The sequence below is a fragment of the Triturus cristatus genome, chromosome 8 (assembly GCF_964204655.1).
Source record: "Triturus cristatus chromosome 8, aTriCri1.1, whole genome shotgun sequence".
NCBI lineage: Eukaryota > Metazoa > Chordata > Amphibia > Caudata > Salamandridae > Triturus > Triturus cristatus.
The window spans coordinates 1,453,323,739-1,453,348,204 of NC_140591.1; the positions used below are offsets into that span (position 1 = coordinate 1,453,323,739).

The window sequence follows — 24,466 nt, forward strand, 5'->3', positions numbered from 1 at the left end:
GGGCTCCAGGTCTCAGGCTTCTCGACGTCGGACTCCAGGGAAACCAGTATCCAGGTCAGGATCTTGCTGTTCTTGGATTCTAAGGCCTGTTCCTGCTGTCCAGGTCCTTAGGATGACTTTCCTTGCTTCTTCCCACACAGGGCTTCAGGCTGGGCTCAGTCAGTAGGGACTAGTATCAAGGGTGGGTTTATGGACCCCACTCCAGGCACAAGTTTCCACCCCTGCTGCCTCACTCCTTCCTCCTTCAGGTTTCTGCTGCTCACTCTTCACCAGTCAGGTGCCAACTGCCAGCTCCAACTGCCAACTCTCTGTCTTAGCTTCCCAACATTCTAAACCGCGTCCAACTGTCACAGGGTTCTGGAATGTTCTGGAAGGTGCTAGTAGGTTCCAGTGGGTGCTGGTGATGTCACAGGTGGCCACCATTTTGTGCTCCAGGCCCTCAGACAGAAGTTCCAGGGGTAGATAAAATGGCTCCCTGAATCTGCATCAACACTAAAAAGTCTGGTGGTTCCCAAAAAGGAAAAATTCAAACAGGGTTTGAGGCAAAAGTGGGACAAAATAAATAATGATGAGGAGGGACCACCCAAAGGGCTGACAGGTCTAACACGCGTCCCCCCCCAAGCTGAAAGTGGGGAGAGCTACCCAACCCCTTGGGAGTTCTCATCACTAAGGCGGAAATACCTTGAGAGACCGTCTGCATTGGCGTGGTCCACTCCAGGCCGATGTTCCACCTGAAAGTCCATTCCCTGTAGGGAAATAGACCACCTCAACAACTTGGGATTCTCCCCCTTCATCTGCATCAGCCAACGAAGGGGTCGGTGGTCGGTCTGAACTAGGAAGTGCGAGCCAAACAGATATGGCCGCAACTTCTTCAGAGCCCATACCACTGCAAAGGCTTCACGCTCTATTGCACTCCACTTCTGTTCCCTGGGGAGTAGTCTCCGGGATAGGAAGACCACGGGTTGATCCAGACCCTCTTCATTGAGTTGCGATAACACTGCCCCAATGCCATGTTCTGATGCATCCGTCTGGACAATGAACTCCTTGGAAAAGTCTGGGGCCCTTAAGACCGGGGCCTCGCACATGGCTTTCTTTAGTCTCACAAAGGCCTGCTGACAAGCCTCCGTCCAGACTACCCGTCGAGGTTGTTTCTTGGACGTGAGCTCCGTGAGGGGGGCTACGATGGTACCGTACCCCTTCACGAAGCGGCGGTAATATCCCGTGAGGCCCAGAAAAGCTCGGACCTCAGTCTGTGTCTTGGGGGGTTCCCAGGCCATGATGGCCTCGATCTTCGCCTGGAGGGGTTGCACCGCTCCCCTACCCACCAAGTGTCCAAGGTACACTACCGACCCCTGCCCGATCTGGCACTTGCTGGCCTTGATCGTCAATCCAGCTTGTCTCAGGGCCTGGAGAACAACTTGCAGGTGTCGCAAGTGATCCTCCCAGCTGTTACTGAAGACCGCTATGTCATCCAGATAAGCAGCAGAGAAACTCTCCATTCCGGTGAGGATCTGGTTTACCAGGCGCTGAAACGTGGCAGGTGCGTTCTTGAGCCCAAAGGGCATCACACAGAACTGGTAGTGGCCATTGGGCGTGGAGAAGGCTGACCTTTCCCTTGCTCCATCAGTCAAAGAGATCTGCCAGTACCCAAAAGTAAGGTCAAAGGTACTCAGATATTGGGCAGCTCCCAGCCGGTCAATCAATTCATCCGCCCTAGGGATCGGATGAGCATCAGTTTTGGTCACTGAATTCAGTCCCCGGTAGTCCACACAGAACCTCAGTTCCGGTTGGGCACCCGGTGGTGCAGCTTTTGGTACTAACACCACCGGACTGGACCAGGGGCTGCTAGAAGGTTCGATCACTCCTAGCTCCAGCATCTTAGTGACTTCACTATGAATGCTGGCCTTCACCTTGTCTGACATCCGGTAGATCTTGGACTTCACAGGTGGGCTGTCTCCTGTGTCCACGTCATGGACGCACAGGTGAGTCCTACCCGGGACAAGGGAGAACAACGAAGAGTACTGCCCCAGGACCTGGCGACAGTCCTCCTGCTGTTCAGGAGTTAGAGATGGGGAGAGAATCACTCCCTCCACCGACCCATCCTTCTCTTGAGACGCAAACAAATCGGGGAGAGGCTCGCTTTCCGCGTCCTCCGCTCCGTCAGTCACCATCATCAAGATGACTTCGGGCCTCTCGTGGTGGGGTTTGAGGCGGTTGGCATGCAGCACCCGCAGGGGCTGACGAGGGGTTTTAAGGTCCACCAAGTAGGTAGCCTTACCCTTCTTCTCCAACACCTCAAAGGGTCCTGACCAGCGATCCTGGAGGGCGCTAAGCTCTCCCGGTTCGATCACCCACACCTTCTGGCCAGGCTCCAACTCCACCGGGTGAGCGTTGTGGTCATACCACGCCTTCATTACTGCTTGGCTGGCTTCCAAGTTGTCAGAAGCTTGCTTCCACAACTTAGCCATTTGGCTCCGGAAGGCCAGCATGTAGCTCACCACGTCCTGGGGAAGCTTTCTGGGAGTTCTTTCCCATCCGTCTCTCACCAGGTTGAGAGGTCCACGTACAGGGTGCCCATACAGAAGCTCGAAGGGGCTGAAGCCCACTCCCTTCTGTGGCACTTCCCTGTAAGAAAAGAGTAGACAGGGTAGGAGGACGTCCCATTTCCTCCGCAGGCTTTCAGGCAGACTTCTGATCATGCCTTTCAAGGTTTTGTTAAACCTCTCCACCAGACCATTGGTCTGGGGGTGGTAAGGAGTTGTGAACCGGTAGGTCACTCCACACTCCTTCCACATCGCCCGCATGTACGCTGACATGAAGTTGGTCCCCCTGTCGGACACAACTTCCTTGGGAAAACCCACTCGGGTAAAGATTCCCATCAGGGCCCTAGCCACAACAGGTGCTGTTATGGTCCTCAGAGGTATTGCCTCTGGGTACCGTGTGGCATGATCCACCAGAACCAGGATAAACCTGTGACCAACTGTAGTCGGTGGATCTAACGGACCCACAATGTCGATGCCCACCCTTTCAAAGGGGGTGCTAACGACAGGAAGTGGTTCCAGGGGAGCTTTCAGCTTCACCCCTGTTTTCCCACTGGCTTGGCAAGACACACATGTCCGGCAGTAGGTATCGGACGACACTTTCATTTGAGGCCAATAAAATTGTGGGACAAGACGGGCGAAGGTCTTGTCTTGCCCCAAGTGTCCTGCCAATGGTATCTCGTGAGCCAACTCCAGAAGGAAGGCTCGATAACGTTGAGGGACTACCAAGGCTCGTGACGATCCGTGTAGGGGTGCCTTGGGTTCACTGTAGAGGAGGCCATCCTCCCAGTAAACACTGTAGTTCCCTTCAACGTTCCCTGCTGCCTGGGCTTCGGCCTGTCGCCTCAGCCCCTCAAGGGTAGGGCACTCCCTCTGGCCCTGGCAGAATTCCTCCCTGGACGGGCCTCCCTCCACGTGCCACTCGGCCGGGATGGGTAGGTCCTCCAGTTCGGTGACATCCCCCACCGCAGACTCCTGGTCCACCACCTCCGGTGGCCTATCCGTCCTACGGGGTGTGGACGCCGAGGCAGGCTCCTCCTTTCCTCGGTTCTTCCCTTGACTGGCAGCTGGCTGGGCCTTTGTTCCAGGCTCCAGCCGAAACGAACTCCCTCTCCGGGTAGTCGCGGACCTTGTGCTCACACAGGCCCAGTCAGGTGTACCCAGCATCTCAGTATGAGTCCGGTATTCCACCTCCTTCCAAGCATTGTGCTCCATGTCATTCCCCAGTAGACAATCGACTGGCACGGCAGGGCTTACGGCAACTCGAAGTGAACCTGCAACCCCCCCCCCCCATTCAAAGGGAACCTCGGCCACTGGATAGTGGCCTGTTCTGCCATCAGCCATCGCGGCTGGGTGGAGTACATCGGGAATTACCTGCTCTGGAGACACCAGTTGGCTACGTACCATAGTCATACTGGCTCCTGTGTCTCTCAGAGCCTCCCCTCTTTGGCCGTTGATGGTGACCCACTGCCCATACTTTACAGTATTGGCGGGCACCTGGATCTTAGGAACCATCTCCCGTTCTCCCAGGGACACTAAAGTGACACCCGCCCACTCCCTTCCCTTAGTTAAGGGCATCTCCTCCCCGAGCACTGCACTAGCTACTCCGGGGGTCTTTCCTCCACTGGGAGGGGGTGGTCGTTTCAAGCACTTCGGATCTCCTTTATAGTGTCCAACGCCACCGCACTCGTAGCAATGGACAACCCTTGGCTGCTGACTCTGGCCAGGATTAGGGTTTCTGGGTGGGTTAGCCCTAGGGGTGAATCCTGTTCCCTTCCCTTGGAAGGTATTTTGGGGGCCTTTGGAGAACTCCTTTTTCTTTTCCCCTCCCTCTTTCTTCTGGGGGGCGCCCTGTCCGGCCTTTTGAGTATCCCCTCCAGTCCCCCTTGTGGACACCCGGGTACTAGCCCAAATATCCGCCTCCTCAGCAAGCTTCCGGGGACTGGTCAGCTTGCTATCCACCAGGTGTTGACGCAGTTCAGGGAAACATTTCTCGAGCAGGTGTTCCTTCAGTACTAGATCAAACAACCCCTCGTAGTTCCTCACTTCACTGCCCTGAATCCAACCCTCTAGCGCCTTCTTTGCATAGTCCAGGAAGTCCACCCAATTCTGTGTGCCCAGTTTGTGACTACCCCTGAACTTCTGTCTGTACTTTTCGGGTGTTAGTCCAAACTTCCTTATGAGCGCCAGTTTCATGGTGGGGTAGTAGGTCTGCTCATCCTCTTCGAGGGCCAATAAAGCATCCCTACCAGCTGGAGGCATGTACTTGTACAATCCCCCTCCCCAGTACTTCTCTGGAACCCCATGGGCCCTTAACGAGACCTCATAGGCCGCTAGCCACTTGGCGATATCGTCACCCACCCCATACCTAGCTACTATGTCCTTTGGCAGGTAGGGTTTGGGTTCCCTGGTGTACTCTCGTTCTTCGCTGCCACCGTTAGGTACAGGGTGGGCCCCGATTCTCAGGATCTGAAGATCTATCTCTTTCAGCCTTATCTCATGAGCCATCCTCTGTTCCTCCTTCTCTTTCTCCAGCCTTGCTAAGTCCCATGTGAGCTGTCTTTTCTCCCTCCGGTCTGTTAACTCCACTTCAGACAAGCCACCGCTAGAGGCACTGCTGCCCTTCCTGGAAAGTGTCCTGGGCCCCGCTGACAGGTTCCCCACCTCCGGTTGGTACAAACCAGCTCCCTCACTGTCGGGCTCCCTATCCCTGTCCTCCTCCTCAGCCTTGCTTTCTCGGCGTGCCTCCCCCCAAGCCCTTAAGCTGGTTTGGAGTGCACCCTTCTTTGCTCCTGGGGGACAATACACCCCCTCCCGCTGGCAAAACTCCCTGAGTTGGGCCACAGTGTACGTTTCTAAATTCTCCAGTACAAACTCCATCTTGCCCACTCAGGTCAGAGGACAGTTATTTGCAGTAACAATGCAGGGGGGGTACCTTTAATAATACCTCCTCCCACCACCAGAGTAAATTTGGAAAAAACAAAAACCCACAATTAGGAAGGCCGCTTTGAGAAAACTCCCGGTGTAGGCCTATGGACTACCCACAGTTATTGTTGAGTATACGTAGGCACAGCTCTATCCCACCGCTGAACACCAATTAATGTTGGAAATACTCCCACTCCCACACCGGTAAGGGTTGGTGGTAACGGGGTCTTTCCAGGACATACAGTGGTAGCTTGGCTCGAGTGGTCAGGAATCAGGCACCGTGCTAAGCATACGCCATACCCCTACAATAACCATGCGTGCATCCGTTCCAAAAACGACTCTACACCGTAAAAATTATGAAAATATCTTTCTTTATCTTCTTTTTCTCTTAGTTGCTGATTAGATAAATAATACACAATCACAATATACAAAGCTTTTTAAATAGTGCAGGTCAAATAAATACTGTCTTAATGATTCAATAAATAGGGGTGATCATAAATAAGGAAGGCATAAATATAAGTGCAATACATACAGGCAATTAAATATTCTGAGGCAATAAATACTGTAAACCAATAAATATTGTGCGACCATAAATACTGTGGAACAATAAATACAGTGAAGCAATAAATAGGTTAAATACAATAAATACAGTGCCCTCAATAAATAATTAAAAGCTGACAGTGACACTCATAGAATCAGATCACAATTAGATTACTATGGGCTGATTTGGCCCAGTCACAGCTTGTGGGGATGTGGAAGGCTTGAGGGTGTCTACTCCCTGGCTTGGACAAGGCTGAGGCCTAAACTGAGGTAGATCAAGGGGGGAATACCAGAGACCTGGCTCTCTCACTCTACACAACCCCTCTAACTTAGCCTCAGCTCACCCCTGGCACAGTCCAGCTGGTTCCAGCACCTCTCTAACCCCTAGAGTAGTCTCTTAGGATTCCACAGGGCCTTTGGCGCCCTCTATTCCACTTACTGCCCTTTTTCTGAAGCTCCGACGCCGCTGGAGTCGTGTCGACGCCGTGAGGCGGTTCCGGATCGATGTCGGCGGCCTCGGCGCAATGTCAGTTCTTGACGACGCCGGTAGGCGGCTCCGGTTCGGTGTCGGCGGCCTCGGCTCGATCTCGACCTCCGATTCGATGGCGTCGGGCAGTCTTGGCTCGATGTCGACTTCGGGCGGCTCCGGTCCGATGGCGACCTCAGTTTCGATGACGTCGGCCGGCCTTGGCTCGATGTCGACTTCCGGCGGCTCCGGAGTGCGATCTCCACTCCCGACCTCCGGTGCTCTTCTCCTCAGGTTCCGGCGACTCCGGAGTGCGACCTCCACTCCCGACCTCCGGCACGATTCTCTCAGGTTCCGGCGACTCCGGAGTGCGATCTCCACTCCCGACCTCCGGCATGCTTCACCTCGGTCTCCGGCGACTCCGGAGGGCGGACTTCACTCCCCTGTCGACGCCGCTCACTCGACCTCGGGTGACTTCCTCCTCGACCTCTGGTACTCTCTACGACCTCCGTCGGCGCCCTCTCTCGACCTCCGGCGGCTCCGGGTACGACGTCTGCTTTTCCAGTCAGCGCCGCTTCTCCACCTCGGGCTCCAGGTCTCAGGCTTCTCGATGTCGGACTCCAGGGAAACCAGTATCCAGGTCAGGATCTTGCTGTTCTTGGATTCTAAGGCCTGTTCCTGCTGTCCAGGTCCTTAGGATGACTTTCCTTGCTTCTTCCCACACAGGGCTTCAGGCTGGGCTCAGTCAGTAGGGACTAGTATCAAGGGTGGGTTTATGGACCCCACTCCAGACACAAGTTTCCACCCCTGCTGCCTCACTCCTTCCTCCTTCAGGTTTCTGCTGCTCACTCTTCACCAGTCAGGTGCCAACTGCCAGCTCCAACTGCCAACTCTCTGTCTTAGCTTCCCAACATTCTAAACCGCCTCCAACTGTCACAGGGTTCTGGAATGTTCTGGAAGGTGCTAGTAGGTTCCAGTGGGTGCTGGTGATGTCACAGGTGGCCACCATTTTGTGCTCCAGGCCCTCAGACAGAAGTTCCAGGGGTAGATAAAATGGCTCCCTGAATCTGCATCAACACTAAAAAGTCTGGTGGTTCCCAAAAAGGAAAAATTCAAACAGGGTTTGAGGCAAAAGTGGGACAAAATAAATAATGATGAGGAGGGACCACCCAAAGGGCTGACAGGTCTAACAAAATGCTTCACAGAAAACAAATTCAACATAAAAAGAAAAAATGGGATAATACAATGCGATCCTCTTTAATACATGCTGTGTTGAAGACTCCATTTCCCATAACGCCTTCTTTTGTTTCATAATAGACGAGTATATTATTACAAGATGACACGGGCTCACGATGTTTGCCAGTGAGTATGTGAACTAGAAAGTGGTGAAAGTGTTTGAGTAATTGGTCAAGATGCCAAAATGAGTGGCAGAAAGACCAAAAAGTATGATTGCTCAAACCTTCATAAAGGGTCAAGTACCCAGGCACAATGCTATTCTTCTCCCAGAAGCGGAAGTAAGAAGATGATATGGGTCATTGAGGTGGATCAGAGAGAACTTGTTAAAATAAATAGGAACGAAAGACTGTAGTACCTTCAATGATGGACTTGCCAACCCCGAACCCCCCCCCCCCCCCCCCCCCCAGATGTCAAAATATTTGATGATAGAGGGGCAGCAAAAGCAAAAAGAGTCCTCTGGTGCCAAAAACAAGGACACCACATGGGGCAGACTTTCTGAGACTGCTTAGACACAGAAAGTAGATGGAGAGAGAATCAAAGGACAAGGAGGGTTTGACATCAAAGAAAAAGTCTTCTATTCTTTCTCAGTTCCAAGAGTTTTCTGAAGTGAGTTTCTAGAGTGCGTATCTAGAGCTGCCACAGTTATGCCTGCCACAAGATAGTGGGTGGGAATGACTCCTGGGCGCACTCCCTAACCAAAGCAAACATTTCCTGAGCAAACTCCACTCATCTTGGGCATTTTCAAGATGGTGAAAGTCTTCCGCCACACTATATTTGGGCTCTGATGGTTGGGGGGGGCATGGTAGGGGCGGGGGACTGGGTGGGGTGGGCGTGTGGGGGGGGATGGTGTGTGTGTGTGTGGGTGTGTGTGTAGGCGTGGGTGTGTAGGCGTGGGTGTGTTGGGAGTGTACTGTGGTAATCCTAGTATCCTCCCTCATCGAAGACATTGATGCTGCAATGTTTAAGAAAAAGCTTCTCAGGCCGGGACATTCCATGGAGGAGCAGTGCGCCATAAATTGCAATTGTCGTCATCATCATAGTCATTATCATTGACCCTGTATTGTCAAAAAGTATGTCACAGTCCCCACCCTGCATGTTCAGGTTTCCTCCTAAGATGCATTTCACACCTTTTTCACATCTATTCAAATGCTAATACCTGGCTGAGAGAAGTAGGAAAGCAAATACAAATTAACCTCCAGGAACTTCAGGCATTTCCAAGATACAGTTTCAGGATTTTAATCTGTACTCAGCTTTTCTTCATAGGGCAGCTATGCCTGCCACAGTTGCTAATCACTGTAAGGACACGTTAGCATTAAAATGTTAAATGTTCTACTTTTGCATACCATTCACCCTAACTTGTGGACTACGAAGCCTACATGGAGTGGGGGGGGTGGATTTGTTAATATTTAAACGGGAGGTCTTGAAATGTGAAAAGGATTTATTTTGACTTGTCCAGTTGCATCAGAATATTTGTGAATCATAATGCTGTTACCTGTTAGTAGATCACCCAGCGGCTTCACGTAAATATTGAAGATGACAGGAGACCGTGTGAATGAATAAATGAATGATGGGCATTTAGTATAGCGCACAGCTACTCAAGAAGAGTGTCCCGGCAGGATTCTTGATGTGCAACTAGATTTTGAAAAGCCAAGTTTTAAGATGCTTCTTGAAAAGAGATAAATCTGAGATGGCTCTCAGTGTGGCAGGTAGTTTGTTCCATGCCTGTGCTCCCAGGAACCCAAAGGACCTGCCCCCTTACGGGCCAAGCGAACTTTGGGGGTGCGACAAGGTCAAAGGAAGAAGAGCTTATGGTCTGTACTGGAATGCAACGGTTAACGCGATTTGCTTAGATAGCTTGCTCCTTTTCCATGAAAGGCTTTGAAAAAAACCACTAGGGCTTTGAATTTGATCCTTTCTTTCAGTCGCAGCCAATGAAGTGATTTAAGAAGGGGGTCATATAAGACCTGGGTTTGGGGCTAAGAATTGCCCTGGCCGCATAGTTTTGCACCACTTGCAGATGCTGGATTAGATAGCAGGGTAAGCCCAGGTACAAGATGTTAGCATAGTCCAGTCTTGACGTCACCAATGCTTGGACCACTATTTTACTGGAATTGTTTTAACATACGAGGTATGCTAAAGCATGAGACTACCAGAGCTTGAAACTGGGTCCTCATGGAGAGGGCACTATCCATATAAATGCCTACATTTTTAACCGTTGATTGAAGTGCATGTGGCAGCGACAGCTCCTCCGACCACATACATTCCAATTACTCACTGCAGGTTGGCCAAAAAATAACAATCTCGGAATTATCCGGATTGCATTTCAACTGATTCACCTTGAGCCAATGTGGAGCCCTGGATGACTTCACATGTGATAAGGATCTTTTGTGACCTGAAGGTGCCCATGTGAACAAACTGTAGTCCATTGGAAATGCAGTAGGAGAACCTGTAAAGGTCATTGCCGGTGAATCTCATTGACAACGCAAGGGTGTGTATGAGGTTGTGATGGTCAACTGTGTCAAAGGCAGCTCAGTGGTCCAGCTACATAAGGAGGCAGGGATCATATTCATCTGTGGTCAAGACGGCATTGTCTACGGTGTGTAAGGTGGCCTCTGTAGTGCAGCGTGATCTGAATTCAGACAAGGAGTCGTGCAGGCGATGGTTGGCATTGATGGGATTTTGGAATTTGACACAGACTGCTTTTTAGGTCTCGCCTGACCCAGCGCATGCGCTGGTTTGGCGAGACATTTAGTAGGTGGGTTTAGAAAATGCTACCCACATTTTTGTGCTGGCGACAAGCTACAGTGCACGATGGCGTGCAAGCGCACAGCTGCTCCCCGCATTCCCCCCTCCCTTCTCGCCCAGCCATCTGCCTTTCCTGCGCCAGCCTTCAGCACCATACCCCTCCCCCCGCTGCTGCGCGCGCATCCCTAGCGTGCGTCATCACGATCACTTTCGGTTTTAGAGTGATCGCGATCGTGATGAGGGATTGTTAGTGTGCTAAAAAATGCCGGTTGCAATCCACTTCTCTTTTGTTGTGTTCTGTCCTACCCAAGACCTCTCAGGAGAAGGCCTGAGGGATGAGTGCATGATAGCTCCTTCACACTGAGGCCCACTGTGTCAACGGAAGGCTAACGCTCTGCTCTCCTCTGGAAAAGAACTCTTCCCCCTAACCCTCGAGTTTGCATCAGAGACATTCATAAACCCGATTCATCGCACTTTACAGGAGTCTCAACTCGGGTTATACGAAATTACTTCAGACGACAAGGTCACCTTTCGACATTCTAGCCTAAGCTTCCCTCCTCTTTCTCTTCTACATCTCTCTTATGTATCCTTCTCATGACCCCGTCTTCACTCCTGCTCTCCTCGCCCCCCTCTCTCCTCTATCACTCACCCATGTTCTGCTCTGCTCTTCTCTTCCTCGTGCCCACCCTCAACTACCCCCAAACTATATATCTCTATCATCTATCCTCCTTTGCCCTAACTCTCTGTGATTCCCCCCTCTCCCTATCAGCTGCTCCCCTTCTCTCTACTACCGCCTCTCCACTTCCCCTTTTCTCCTCTGCGCTCACTCCCTTCCCCTACTGTCTCTCTGCACGTCCTCTCCTCCGCTGTAGCACTCCTGCACCACGTGTTACCTCTAGTATCCCTCCCTCTTTCTTCTCTTCCCTCTCACTCCTGCATCTCTCCCTCTCTCACATTTACCTCTCTCGCTCCCTCTCACCCCTTTCTCACTGTCTCTTTCCCTATCTCACCACTACCTCAGTCTCTCATCCTCCCTCTCCCACCCCTACCTCACTCTCTCACTTCACGTTCTCTCCTTCCTGCTACCACTCCATGCCTCCTCCTTCCTTCACCTCTGTCCTCTCAGCGCTTCTTCTATCCTATCTCCCTTGGAGCTACCACCCTCTTTCCCACATTCCTCTCTCCCTTCACCGCCTCTTTCTGTGCCCATTTTCCTTTGTCCCTCTTCCCTTTCTCCTCCGCCACAGCCCTCTGGCCTCTCTCTGTCGCTCTCCCTCCCTCTCTCCCTCTGTCTCTCTTCCTCCCTCTGTGATCCCTGCGGCCCCCGCCCCCCTCCCCTTCGCTAACTTAGGACTTCACTGCTCCCGGACAGCAGCCTCCTAGCTTTGAACACAGTCTGGGGTCCTGGGAGAGAGATTCGGCGGTCGGGGGTAAAGTTCCGTAAGTCTTGAATATTTTATTCTTTCTACAAATGGTAAAGACGAAGAGAAAGGCAGGAGGGAGCGCAAGCTCTTCCGACACAGGTACCTGTTTTAGGCTTGTGCTCCAGAGACCAGATTTCCAGACATCACAACATTAAGGGGTAATTGGCTAACAATGTAAAACAAGCATTGGCATATCCAATAGGTCTCGCTTTTGGGACCTTATAAGTATTTAATTATGCAGCACAATGTCCTTACTGCAACAACATTAACTGTTGCATGGCTAAACACTTAAAAGGTCCCAAAGGCTAGACCTATTGGCCATGCCAATGCTTGTTCAATTATCTTGCCAATAAATGGTAGGTGAGAGACGGACCGGTAGTGGGTAAGGTCATCAGGGACTAGTGCAGGTTTCTTTAGGAGTGGGAAGATCTGGCCAGTCTTGATTACTTCTGGGAAGATGCCTTGAGTGAGGGAAGCATTGATAATAGTACGTTGTCAATGCCATTTGTCCACTATAGGTCCATCAAAGTTTGTAGTAGAGCTATTTTGTAGGCCTTGCGGTAAAATCATTTAATCTCATTGTGCAATCTTTAGACTAATTCCAATATGATGATGAATAATTCTTACACATTTTCCATATTGTTTGTGCCTTCTACTCTGCTGGTGACTCCACTGCCCTGCCCTTTGTTCCTCATCTGTTTTTGAGGTTCTTTTGATTTTATTGTAGGTTTATATGCTGCTCTTTATGATGTCTCTTCCAGAAATTCGACCTTATCACCTAGTACGGTGATTTCTTTTAAATTCCTCCTGAGGTCTGTTCTGGTGTGTAAGAAACTGGCTCTATATATACTGCACCAAAGTGAGGTACAGTGTGTATAGATTCCAAGAGAGTCCCCAGAGGTAGGCAGAGGTTAAAGTTAGATAGAACCTTACTCTCCTAAGTGGTAGCTTGGTCGAGCAGTAAGGAAGTTACAGAGGACAGTGTTAAGCATTTGATGTACACACTCAGTCAGCAAATGAATTTATTCACTCAAGAACTGAACTCTACAACCAAGCAAGCCTGGTACAGGTAAGCATTGAATATTTTTCAGTAATAAGTTACTGGATATAGAACAGTTGAAAAATGCAATAGGAATTGTACTATGATTGATTTACAGGGGAGCAGTAGTATGCAACACTTAGCAAATGCAGTACATTGAAATGAATAGGCTTTTTCAACAAATTGCAGGTAAGTTACTTTTACGTTACTTTTTCTAACTCAGTGCTGGATGCTTAGATTCAGTACTGGGATATTTCCTGAAAACAGTTGAGAAAATGCGCTTTGGTTATTGTTTCGATCTTTAAAGAATATTTTCAGATTTCAAAACTCCACACTTAGTCGTTTTTTCGTAAGAAAATTGTCAATGTTATTCTATGGAGGAAAAACAGGTTGTCGGTTTGCAGGTAAGTAAACGACTGTGGGAGTTAAGGTTCTGGGGTTAGACTCTGGTCCCCAGGGTCAGTGATGCACTGAGATTGCACCCTCAGCAGCACTAGGGCGGCCTGGTGCAGAGTGTTGAGGCCCAATTTTATCCTATGGAGGATAGGGAGCTTCTGGTTGGTGGCTGCTGGCTAGCAGTCCACACGGCTGTGGGAGCAAAGCTCCTAAGGTTTAGGTCAGGGCAAAGGGGGAATCAAGTAGGCACCAAAAGTGCACCCTCAGCAGCACTGGGGCGGCCGGGTGCAGAGTGCTGTTTCGATATCGGGTGCCCCGTGGTTTTCTATGGAGATCCTCTGGTTTGAAGAAAGGCTGCAGGCTCGGGGATGAAGATCTTTTGGTTGCGACCATCATTCCAAGGGGTAAGTTGGGATGTTGTGGGTTGACTAGGCACCGCTGGTTTGGGCACAAAAGGCCGTGGGGCGTCGGGTGCAAGGGTGCCTTTTCGCATCGGATTTTCTATCCCGCTCTGGTCGCGGTTGGGGGGAGGGTCCTCTGGTTTGAGGCTGCAGGCGTCGTCTGGAGGCTTGAGGCAGGTCAGGGGTCGCCGGATCTCGGGTCTGGATCGCCGGGGGGACCTCCTCGTGGTGTTGGTTCACTCGAGCTCGGGCCGGGTTCGGCGGGTGCAGAGTGTGCTGGATTCGCTTTTTCTGGCTGACACCAGAAGCTGCAGTTTAAACACATCTGGTGTTCTCGAGAGATAGAGTTCTTGAAGTGAAGGCAGGCAAGTCCTCTGTGGTTTGTGAGGTTGCTGGCTGCAGGACACGCCGGGATTTTGCAGGAGCTGGTTGAGGGGAGACAGGCCTGTAGGGTTGGGGCCAAGTCAGTGGGCGTCGTCCTCTTGTTAGCTCTGCATGGCTCTTCGGTCCTTCTTCTTATCTTCTTTTCTTGTGGTTTCTAATCTGAGGAAGCAAGGTTCAGGGTTCCCCTTAAATACTAAATTTAGGGGCGTTACAGGTATGTAAAGGGCAGGGACCAATGGGTCCCTTCCCTGGGGTGGGTACACCCCCTATTCTGCCTCCTGTGGGAGAGGGGGAGAAGCCTGTCCCTGGTTGGCTGGGTCCCTTCATCCTCAAGATGGCGGGGACTCAAGGTTGTGCGTCACCTCTCCTCCCCCACCTGAGGGGTGGAGCTGGCAGAGGTGGGCACACCTCCCTTCCTTACTTGTTTTTCCCGCCTGTTCTCCCGCCCAAAGTGGGGGTCACAACCAGTGGGGACCAGTTGCTGAAAGCAGTAAATGGTCTGGAGAGGCTCACAAAGGCGGCATGCCTTTGAAGCTTCTCCTTCGTCAACCCTGCCCAGTCCTGGGGGAGGAGGCTTGGCACCTCGTCCCAGGATGCGCATTGTTTCAGGCCCCCGAGAGCAGAGGTCCAGAAACATCTCTGCTGATGGCAGCCTAAGCAGCCACTCAATCAGGTCACTAGTAGTTGGTTGGATTTCAGGGGGCATCTCTAAGCTTCCCTCTGTCGTGCATTTTACATTAAATCCCACACTGGCATCAGTGAGGGTTTAATGTGCTGAGAAGTTTGATACCAAACTTCTCAGTCTTCAGTGTAGCCATTATGGTGTTGTGGAGTTCGTAATGACAAACTCCCAGCACCATATACTCTTAATGACAGCACTGCACTGTGCCCAGGAATGGACTTGGGCACTATCGGGGTACAGGGCTCATGCACCTGTACCCTCACCACTGGCATAGGGCACCCAGCTAGAGGGGTGGCTGATGTATGCCAGGGCAGTGGTTTGTGGGCATGGCACACAGGGATGTGTGCCATGTCGACTCTTCACTTTGTTCTGCACCAAGGCACTCTGCAATGGCAGTGTGTGTGTGTCAGGGTACAGGGCCTCTGAGGGTGGCACAATAAGTGCTTCAGCCCTTAGAGGCATTCTCTGGTCACAGTGCCGTGGGTACCTGTGGTACCATTTACCAGGGGCTGACGTGTGGCCAGAGATGCTAATTGGGTTTAGGCTTCAATGCAGTTTTTAGGGAAAGAACATAGGCCCTGGGTATCCGATTAGCAGGAGCCCAGGGCACACTCAGTCAAAGAACATCAGCAATTCAGCAAAAAGTGGGGGCATACCATGCCAGTAAGAGGGCACTTTCTCACATGGTGGATTGACTCTGTTCTTTGATGTTCCTGAAGGCTGTTTCCTTTACTTTTCTAACAAACACTTTGTCACAAGGTGTTGCTGATTCTGTGGGCTTGTGTTAACATTCTCTCTTTGGTCTCTTTTGGAAGAGCCTTCCTCACCTTGTTCTGCAGCTTCCCTTTGAAACATCACTGAGAGTGGTCTTTCCTTATCCATTCCGCTGTTCATGTTACAGAGTGTATTTTATGTATGTTACTACTCCTGTGGTCTATGTTGTGCATTCAGGCGGACTGTCCTAGTCAAGTGCAGCTGGGCCAAGGCCCCAGCTTCACGTTTCCCCACAGCTCACTGACCTTTATATGCCTTTCGTCAGCGGTTCTTTGGAGCCTCTCCAGCTGTGTTGTCTAGTGGTTATTTTGGTACGATGAGCTACAAATCATTGTGACACCACGTCAGCCAGTGGTATGGAGCTTTACTCCTTTGGTTGATGATGCTTATTGTCTCAGGATTAGGCGTTACATGCTGCGTGCCATCCTTTCAGCAAAGCACACACTGCAGTCTATGCCTATTGCTATCTTGTGTGGAGGGGCGTATTTCAGGCTTGATTTTCTGGAGGAGTTCACATGCTGCCTACTACTCCCAGAACCTTTTGTGACTGGATAGGTTAATGCCTATGTCCTCTGTGTGCTGCCAGGAAAATCTCCAGATGTATTATAGAAATACTTTTTCTCAGATATCAAGTTTTCACAATGCCTATTTCTCAAAATCCTACCCCACAGTATTAGTGTTTCATGCCCTTCGAACTCCGCTTATGGCAGTCCTGAGGTGCTAAGGTGCATCTCTCTGGTTTGATTCTCCAGCAGATGCCTGTAACTCTTTCCCTGTTTTTCTGGATGCGGTCCTTTTGTCGTGTCTTTTTAATTTCTCCACAAAAGCTGCAATTTCAGTGGTTGAATGCATTTCTTTGACTCGTTTTTTTCCATCCTTTGTCCCTAGCACCATTCATTACAAAACAGCATTCCCTCTTGGGTCAAAGTGCTCACGACTCACAGAGAAGATGAGATTGCACTACATCTGCTGTATTGGTGATCTTGATGGCGCTCTAGGATCATCAGTCCGACTTCATCTTAGGTTAAACCACACCCTTGAATTTAACCTTTAAAATTGAAGTCAGCTTAAATGTTGCAGCCACTTTTATATGCGCCCTAGGACACTTGTAGGATTTTTGCTTCACCTTTCTAAGTTCAGTCACTCTTCACATTGAAAAGCACAAAGGAGCATGTGCCACCAACCATGCCACTATCCCTCTTAAATCTCTGTTATATTTTTACATTGGAGAAACTCTCAAATATCCGGGATCCTAGATCTGTCACCCTCCTACTTGGACAATCATAACTAGTTCTACCACTCCTACTCCTGCTTTTCATAATAGGTTCTACTAGAGGGGTGTGTGTACCCACTCTTTTCTGGCTTCGGGTCGTGTAGACCTGGCATTCAAGCTAATGCGTCAGATGGCAGGACAGTTCTTGATTAGATGGCAGAGCTTATCTAGAAATCTGTGGTGGATCGTTCAAAAATCCATGTAGTACTGACAAACAAAAAGCTTATGCTCATTGAGCCTTCAGCAGAAGCAGGGATGCCTAGTAAGAGGGAGGAAAATATTTGGAAGGCTGCTGCTTTCTTTGCACCCTAAGCCGATAGTGACAGCCACAAATTGGTAATAATGGCCAGGATGAACTGGTGCCTAAGATACAGAGGAGAGTGCCAAGTACCCCCATCCCCGACTTCCCCCATTGCTGATACCTATAGATTGCTCTTTCTCAAATGAGTCTGCGTTTCACAGCTATGCTTTTGCCATTTTTTGCTTGATATTCTTCAGTTTTCCCATTTCTGTTCAACTGACTGCTTCCTTACATCTCCCTACCTAGCCACTGATTTGAAACTCTCTCCTGAAGTCCCTTAACTTACTTTGCATTCCATTACTAAGTTCCTTGAGGGTGGAGCCCATTCTGTGCTAGACTAGCAGTATGTCAGCTGCTTTGAACTACTGCAGTGTTTCTTCAGCAATCCCTCTAGAATGCATCTCTGAATCTTACCAGCCCTCAATAACATTTTTGCCACCATGGTGGTCCATCAGCTTATAAAAAGTGAAGAGCTGGAGAAAGGCATGCAGCGAGTATATTTGGTAACATTAAAAAAACCCTCTCCTTCTCCCCTGAATAAATGTATTGTCAATAGCGTTAAGGGGATAGGAAGGATGTTTAGGACTTGATATCTTTTCCCATGAGTGAGGATAACCTTTTCAGTTGGTCGTAGCCAAATTTAAACTTTAAAATTATCTCTAACCGTTTATCTTTTTCCTAATGCCAGTTGATCTACTGTGTAGAACAGAAATGAATTTTTTTGTACTGCTTTACACTTGCTATAGAAAGGTCATCACTTTTGGGGGAAGGATTTCTCTACTGACATTTTCTTTCACTCATCTGACCCCTAACGTCTAGAGGGGGGTATCCTTTGTGAATCTTAGAACAAGGCCTTGTATAGACAACAGAATAAATGAGATGCTGTTACATTTTCCATGTAATGCTGGATTTAAGTCATTTAATATTTTCTGGTCTAATTTGCTGTTATGTGGTATAATAAAGAAAATTATGATTTATCACACATAGGGATGAGGGAATGTTAAAGATAAAAGCATATTGGCATACAGTGTGTGCATTCTGAAGATCGATTTACCCTTCTGACCTCATGATGATGATTTAATACGATTGTCGTCTGTCTATCAAAGCAGAGCTAGATAAGTAACTGCTACCACTCATTGAACTAAAGTGAGCACCTCAAATCTGTTCTCTTTTGTTACATTTTATAATGTTTCTTCTATTGTTAATGTTTTTTAATACTTTTAAAGAGATTTACATAGAAATAATAACACGTTTAAAATATCCGATAAATACATGACAAATGTAGTGGAGAACATTGGTTGGTCAACTCCTCGAGCCAGTCTCTAAATAGATGAACTCGATTTGTATTTCCAGTTTGTTAGCATGATGTTCTTGTTAATGGTGAGGGAAGCCTTTTGCAGTCAAGGTTTTTAGGTGATGAAAATAATTCTTAATGTTTCACCCTTTTGATGATTTTTGAACTTATCCTCCTATCTTTCAATTGTCCTTTTAAGTATTAAATATAAGGCTTTTCCACAATCATGTGTCCTTTATCAGCCTAAATCTAGAAGGAAAAGAGCCAGGTGGACTGTCTCACGACCACGGCGGAACCGAAAGTGCTCTAGTGAAGAAGAAAGCAAGGATTCTGCGAGTGAAGCCAATTCTGAAAAGGATTTCAAAGTTAAAGAAAATGGACAAGAATCCTCTGTGCCAGCAGAAGATGACGAACCTTGCAAAAAATGTGGCCTTCCCAACCATCCTGAGCTGGTAAGTAAATGAACTATACAGAAGATTGGTTTAACAATAAACTTGAGCAGCCTGTTCGGCACATCTGAATCTCTGCTTAGCTGTGTGTTAAGTGACTGGCTGTCGAAAATAATTAACAAGCATTTGCAATGCAATAGATCTCGCATTTGTCAGAGTTGGATCTATTGGTGTTGTAAATGACCATGTCTTTTATCTTTGTTTTTGGTGTAGAGTGTGGTGGATGTATGAACAGACACACAGCTGCTGCACTGCCCAGAGGAATTACTACTGGGACCATAGAAGCAGATAGCAGCACTGTCTAGAGGACTAAGAATGAGGAATTACCACTGGGAACAGAGAGACAGCTGTACCTCTGCATACAAATACAAAGAAAGGTAGTAGTGTTCCTAATAGGGAGAGACCGCACATCAAAGAAAAACAAGTATCATACAAATCCAATCAAATGGCGTAATAGATATATAATTGCTACAGATGTAGCGGGGTGCTGGGACAGCTGTAAGCACTGCCTTTAGGACTTAAAATGAGGAATTATCGACTGGACCAGAATTGCAGCTAGCCGCACTGTCTAGAGGACTTACAATGAGAAGTTACCAACTGCAGGAGGTAGCAGGGCACAGCACCCGAGAAGAACGGAGGCTCACTAACAGGTCAGCGTTGCTTGCCTCCATGTTGCTCTGCTGTGGAACCATAATAATAATAATTCATATTTGTGAAGTGCAAACATATCACCGCTTAAGGGTTTCAAGGCGTGCTGGAGGCGGTTATTGGAGATTGAGAGTGCTATTGCCGAGAGTCACATGATGCTGATCTGAGCTGCCGCCGGTGCTGGCAATCGAACCGCGGGCCCCACGCTCGGAGTCGAGGTGGTCCTAATGGTCATATCTTAGTCACAACGAAAAAGTGCAGAAATACGTTATACCAGCTGCCAAGTCATTTGATGATTGTGCGAGAGAGATACCAATGCATATTTCACCAGGGGAAACAAAAGATAAAACTAAGTTGTAGAGTCCGTTTTTAGGGTGTGGTGATCATGGATTCCAAAAAGCTTTTCCTTTTTTCCTAATCATATGTTCTTTATATTTAGGTTGCCTTATCTTGTTCATATTGTCCTGATGAAGCCCCGCATTCTGAGGTCTTAATGTACCCTCAAGCAATAGTCTGGTAGAAACGTCAACTTTCCCAATATCTTGGCCTTGATTGACTTGCTCAGCCATCTTGGGAAGGTGAATTTGGAGTCCATGATCACAAAATGGAACCGAATAAATAAGAGTATTTAGCTTCCAACAGGCCTACTGCACTGGTCCTTACCTTGTAGGCACATCAGCCAGTGCATTATCAAAAAATAGAACAGTTTTCTTTTCTTTCACTCTTTTTTTTATTTCACATAGCACAAGAGCACCCTAAAACAAACACTTTTCTATTCACTCTCTTTGAGCACCCTACAGAATTCATGTTTTGATGGATGTATGCATTATTGTTTTAAATCAAAATATAAAGATTATTGATTTGGTCTCTACAACAAAGTTTTGTCTTTTGTTTCCCCATGTGAAATATGCATTGGTATCTCTTGCAAATAACCAATTGACTTGGCAGTTGGTATAACGTATTTCTGTATTTTTTCGCTGTGACTAAGATATGACCATTAGGACCACCTTGTTTTCTATATTAAACTGCACCAAGGTCCTTTGGTTTACCATGGTTACCCGATTATTTTGTAACCTGCGCCACACTTCTCCCTCACTATAACAAATCAGACTACGGCAGGTCTGGAATTCTGAGCCCACCTAGATGTGCCTGGTGACTTTGGTGAAGTAGGGCGTCACATCTGGCATTGACGAGCCACTGAACCCCCTTCACCCCTCATGTGGTGGAAAATACGAAAAGGTTGCACCCTCGCCCCCCAACACTCACATTCACTCTCACTCCACAGTGTGATTTATATAGAGTGCGGGATAGACATGACCATTTCAGACCTGTATTTAGATAGCTCATGTTTCTCCGAGTTGCAATGTGGCCAAATCTACAGTGACCTACTTCATGGGTTCAAATCCTGTCATGGCCTAATCAAACTTCCATCTTTCCGAAGTCGGTACATCGAGTACCATTAAATAAAGGATTTAGAATTTAATTGGGGCTGTACATAGCATCCAAGGATATCCTGCCTTGCTGAGCTGCCCCTCTCTGCTATGGCCTGCAACAGGCAGCGTCTGGTTTGATTCTAAATTGTAGTGCGCTTCTGGTGCAGCAGAAACACGATCCAATGAATAATAGAGTTAAATAGTCTGGATGTGCGGCTCAAAGATTGCAGAGGGAAGAGCTAGTAATGGTTGGATGGTGGATAGCGCCAACCCCTCCTCCCCCACCCTCTCCCACTCCCCCGGTGAGCATAAACTATGAATGATTCAAGAATAGAGGGAAGGGGTAGATAGACTGCGTTACCTTGCGAATGTGTGATATACAGGCCGACAGTGTAGAGCAGTCGGGGTATAGGGAGGAGTAATCATCCTTGGTAACACTAAACATTAATATATAGATCTGCAAGATGATGACTGGTGGGATATGTGGTTGGGGATGGGGATAGTCTTGAGGAATACAAGAGCGCAGCTGGTGCCCAGTAGCACATGAGATCAGCTGGTGCATGTGGAGGCGCAGCAATCTTTCAGGCTCATAGGAGGACAGCATGGAGCTGGTGCCTCTCTGGAGAGAAGCTATACAAGAGGACAGGAGTATTTGACGGATGCTGTGTAGACGTGAATAAGTAAAAGTGTTATCGGGAGAAAAAAGGGTTAACAAACTGCAACAAATTAAACAATCACCCAGCAGCCTTTACACACAACAGGTGACAGGTATATTCTGCTTGGTTGGCAGTAGTGAATTTTATGAATCTGTCACTCAACCATGCACTGAAAGCTAACACATCAGCGCACACACAGATCTGGTACCCCAGTAGAATCAAACACTCATAGATCTTAACAGCAGCCATATCGTGCAACTTAGTCAACCTCCAGAGATTTTCACTCTGTGGACATATCCCCAAGCATACATTTCCAGAAACAGATTTGTATACCCCCCTACACACACACTCAGACGTTCCCGTTAGGGAAGTAGCAGGCAATGGTTTAGCAAGTGCAGTACCACTGGGTCCCAGTCACCTGTTGAAGCCTGTTTTATTGTTTTAAATGTTTTAATTTACAGCCCAGCCAGTGGTGGGGAGTGGGGCTCCTTGCATACACAAGGGCCTATTACACGTTTGCTCCACCACTGGTTCAAGTTTATTTTATGAGAGTGTTTGCTTCCTGCCAACCTCACCCACCAACCTACGTGTTCTGCAATTCAAGAATGCTGTACTTGGATATCCAGTATGAGCCGACAGGTGGATTGTGTCAAAGATTACCTCCACTCACCGAGTAGTCAATGATGTTCCAAGGAAACCTCGCAGTAAAAGGATAACGGGAGAAGGGATGTCTGACAAGGACACTCTAACACTTTTACCCGAGTTGAATCATAATCTTAGCAATGGGGAAAAAGCAGACCCCCATTAGTTCTTGGATTTGTAATCCACTACCTACCCCGCCCCTCCCCCGCATTAAAGAGTCGCGAGGCTGAAGCAGGCTGAATGACACTACACAACGGAAGTCCAATGACGCACATAGGGATACCAGGCAAACGATATAAGGCCCGTGGAAGGGGGCATGGGTCAGACTATTTGCAAAGACCAGAGACAGAGGGAGAGAGAGAGAGAGAAAAAAAACACTGACAAACAGCACTTGAGAAACTGGTCTCTTATTCCTTCAATGAAGGAATAAAAGTGCGGCCTATTATCGAGGCAGAGACACCCCATCCTGCATATATCACTCGGAGACATGATCTGAGGAAGAGCCCCCCATACAGCCACAATGGTAGGTGGCACCACACTACCATATGTGAAATAACTTGTGCGTCACTAAAGGTTGAAAGCTGCAGTGTGCCTTGCAATTGCCTGTGCAACAACCTCATATGGGAGTATGCCCTGCACGATCCTCCAATGGAGCAAGGGATAGTTTTATCTAAAGATAGTTAAACCAACTCAATTTCCTCCCAAAATGACGCACTATTGGCCGCACCAGATCAACTAGCCTATAAAATTGCGAAAAAGAGCGGACTATGTGATAACGTTTGTTCAAGCAAAGCCCTGGCGATTCACCTGTAGAAAAGGGCCTAAGTGTTCCCTTTCTTCCAGATAACGACACAGATGGTGTCTCGCTCAATGCAGACAGAAAGGGTGGGTGGAGGGAAACACTGCGTTTATGCTTGGAGGGTAGGGGGGGGGGGGGGAGTGCTCAATGCAAACCGGGAGGGTGAAAGCAATAAAGCGGAGCGGCGTCTTTGAAGCTCTGAGGCGGCCTCCTGTGCTGGCGTAATAAAAATGAATTTGTGCCTGGTGAACAAAAGGAAAGGCAGCTAGTAGGCGAGCGCTTAGCGATCGTGGACAAAAGACTCACTTGATGCACACGGTAAGGGAGGGGGGCGCTGTGTTTCTGCTCTGAGGTTGAGGGGAGGAATTCCAACATGAACCAGGAGGGGGAAAGCAATAAAGAATACGAGTGGCCCACTTTGAAGCTCGAAGGTAGGCGTGCTAAAGGAAGGAAAGGCAGCCATCAGCTGAATGCGAGAGCTGCTCGAGGTCAGCTAAAAGAAAATAGTGCTCAACAGTGTAATAAATAACATTCAGCGTAAGAGTCCGTGTAACGGGGGTAGTCCATATTGGAGGTTACAGAATTTGAAAAGGAGGGAGCAGTAAGCTAATTCACCAATGAAAAGATGGTATTTACCAAGGACATTAAAAGGAGCCGATAGAAAAGATTGAAGGGCCTGCAGGTCCATATTCTGAGCACAGCATGTTTCGAAGAGACCCCGCAAGTGCTGCCTAGGCGAGACCTAAAAGGTAGTAAAAGGGCATGTAGTGTGAGTTGATTAAAAGTGTCCTAGCCTGTGTGTTCTAACATTTTGAAACATTATCCAATGTGTTTCAACTATTTTTAGATCTGGTGTTAGCCAAGACCTTTGTATTTATGTAAAGTTATGTTCATAGCATGTGTTGCTGTTAGATACACATGGTCTGCATACTCATGCCATTTAGTGTTGGGCTTGAATATTTGCATGTTTTTTTTCTTCAAAGAAGGCTTTCGAATCATGAGATGCACTTTGGCTCTGATCTTAGTGAGCAATGCGCATGGTCACCAACTCCATGTTAAATTGGGTTTTTTCCCGCCATTGGGTTCGAACATGTGCCGATCAGGCTCTGAGTCTCGATTTGTTTCCAAGTTTCTTTTGGCCCACAGTGTGAATCTTTGACACCTAAAGTTGGAAAAACCTTTGTCGTCCACATCATCTGTCGAAGATACTCTCCGAAGATTCACATCCATTGATAGTCCCCTAATCTTATGGCCCTCGTCCCCTTCCCAGGGCCACATACGCCTTTGCATCCACAATGCACACCAATAAATGTTTATCCTCGCAGGGTAATGGAATGGCCGCTCTTCCAGTACTGCTTCCAGTGCCACATTAAGTATCTGTAGCATGATGAGGTTTTTACCTCTGCCTCTCCTCCAGCC

At 48.5% G+C, this 24,466-nt stretch overlaps 1 protein-coding gene across 1 annotated transcript in view; it reads left to right on the top strand.

The window, feature by feature from the left end:
* The window catches only part of RSF1 (remodeling and spacing factor 1), a 705,323-nt gene that overhangs the window by 291,459 nt on the left and 389,398 nt on the right, over positions 1-24,466 (top strand). The window contains exon 7 of the mRNA XM_085623248.1: positions 18,663-18,872. Coding sequence (XP_085479374.1) covers positions 18,663-18,872 — 210 coding nt within the window. The remainder of the gene's footprint in view (positions 1-18,662; positions 18,873-24,466) is intronic.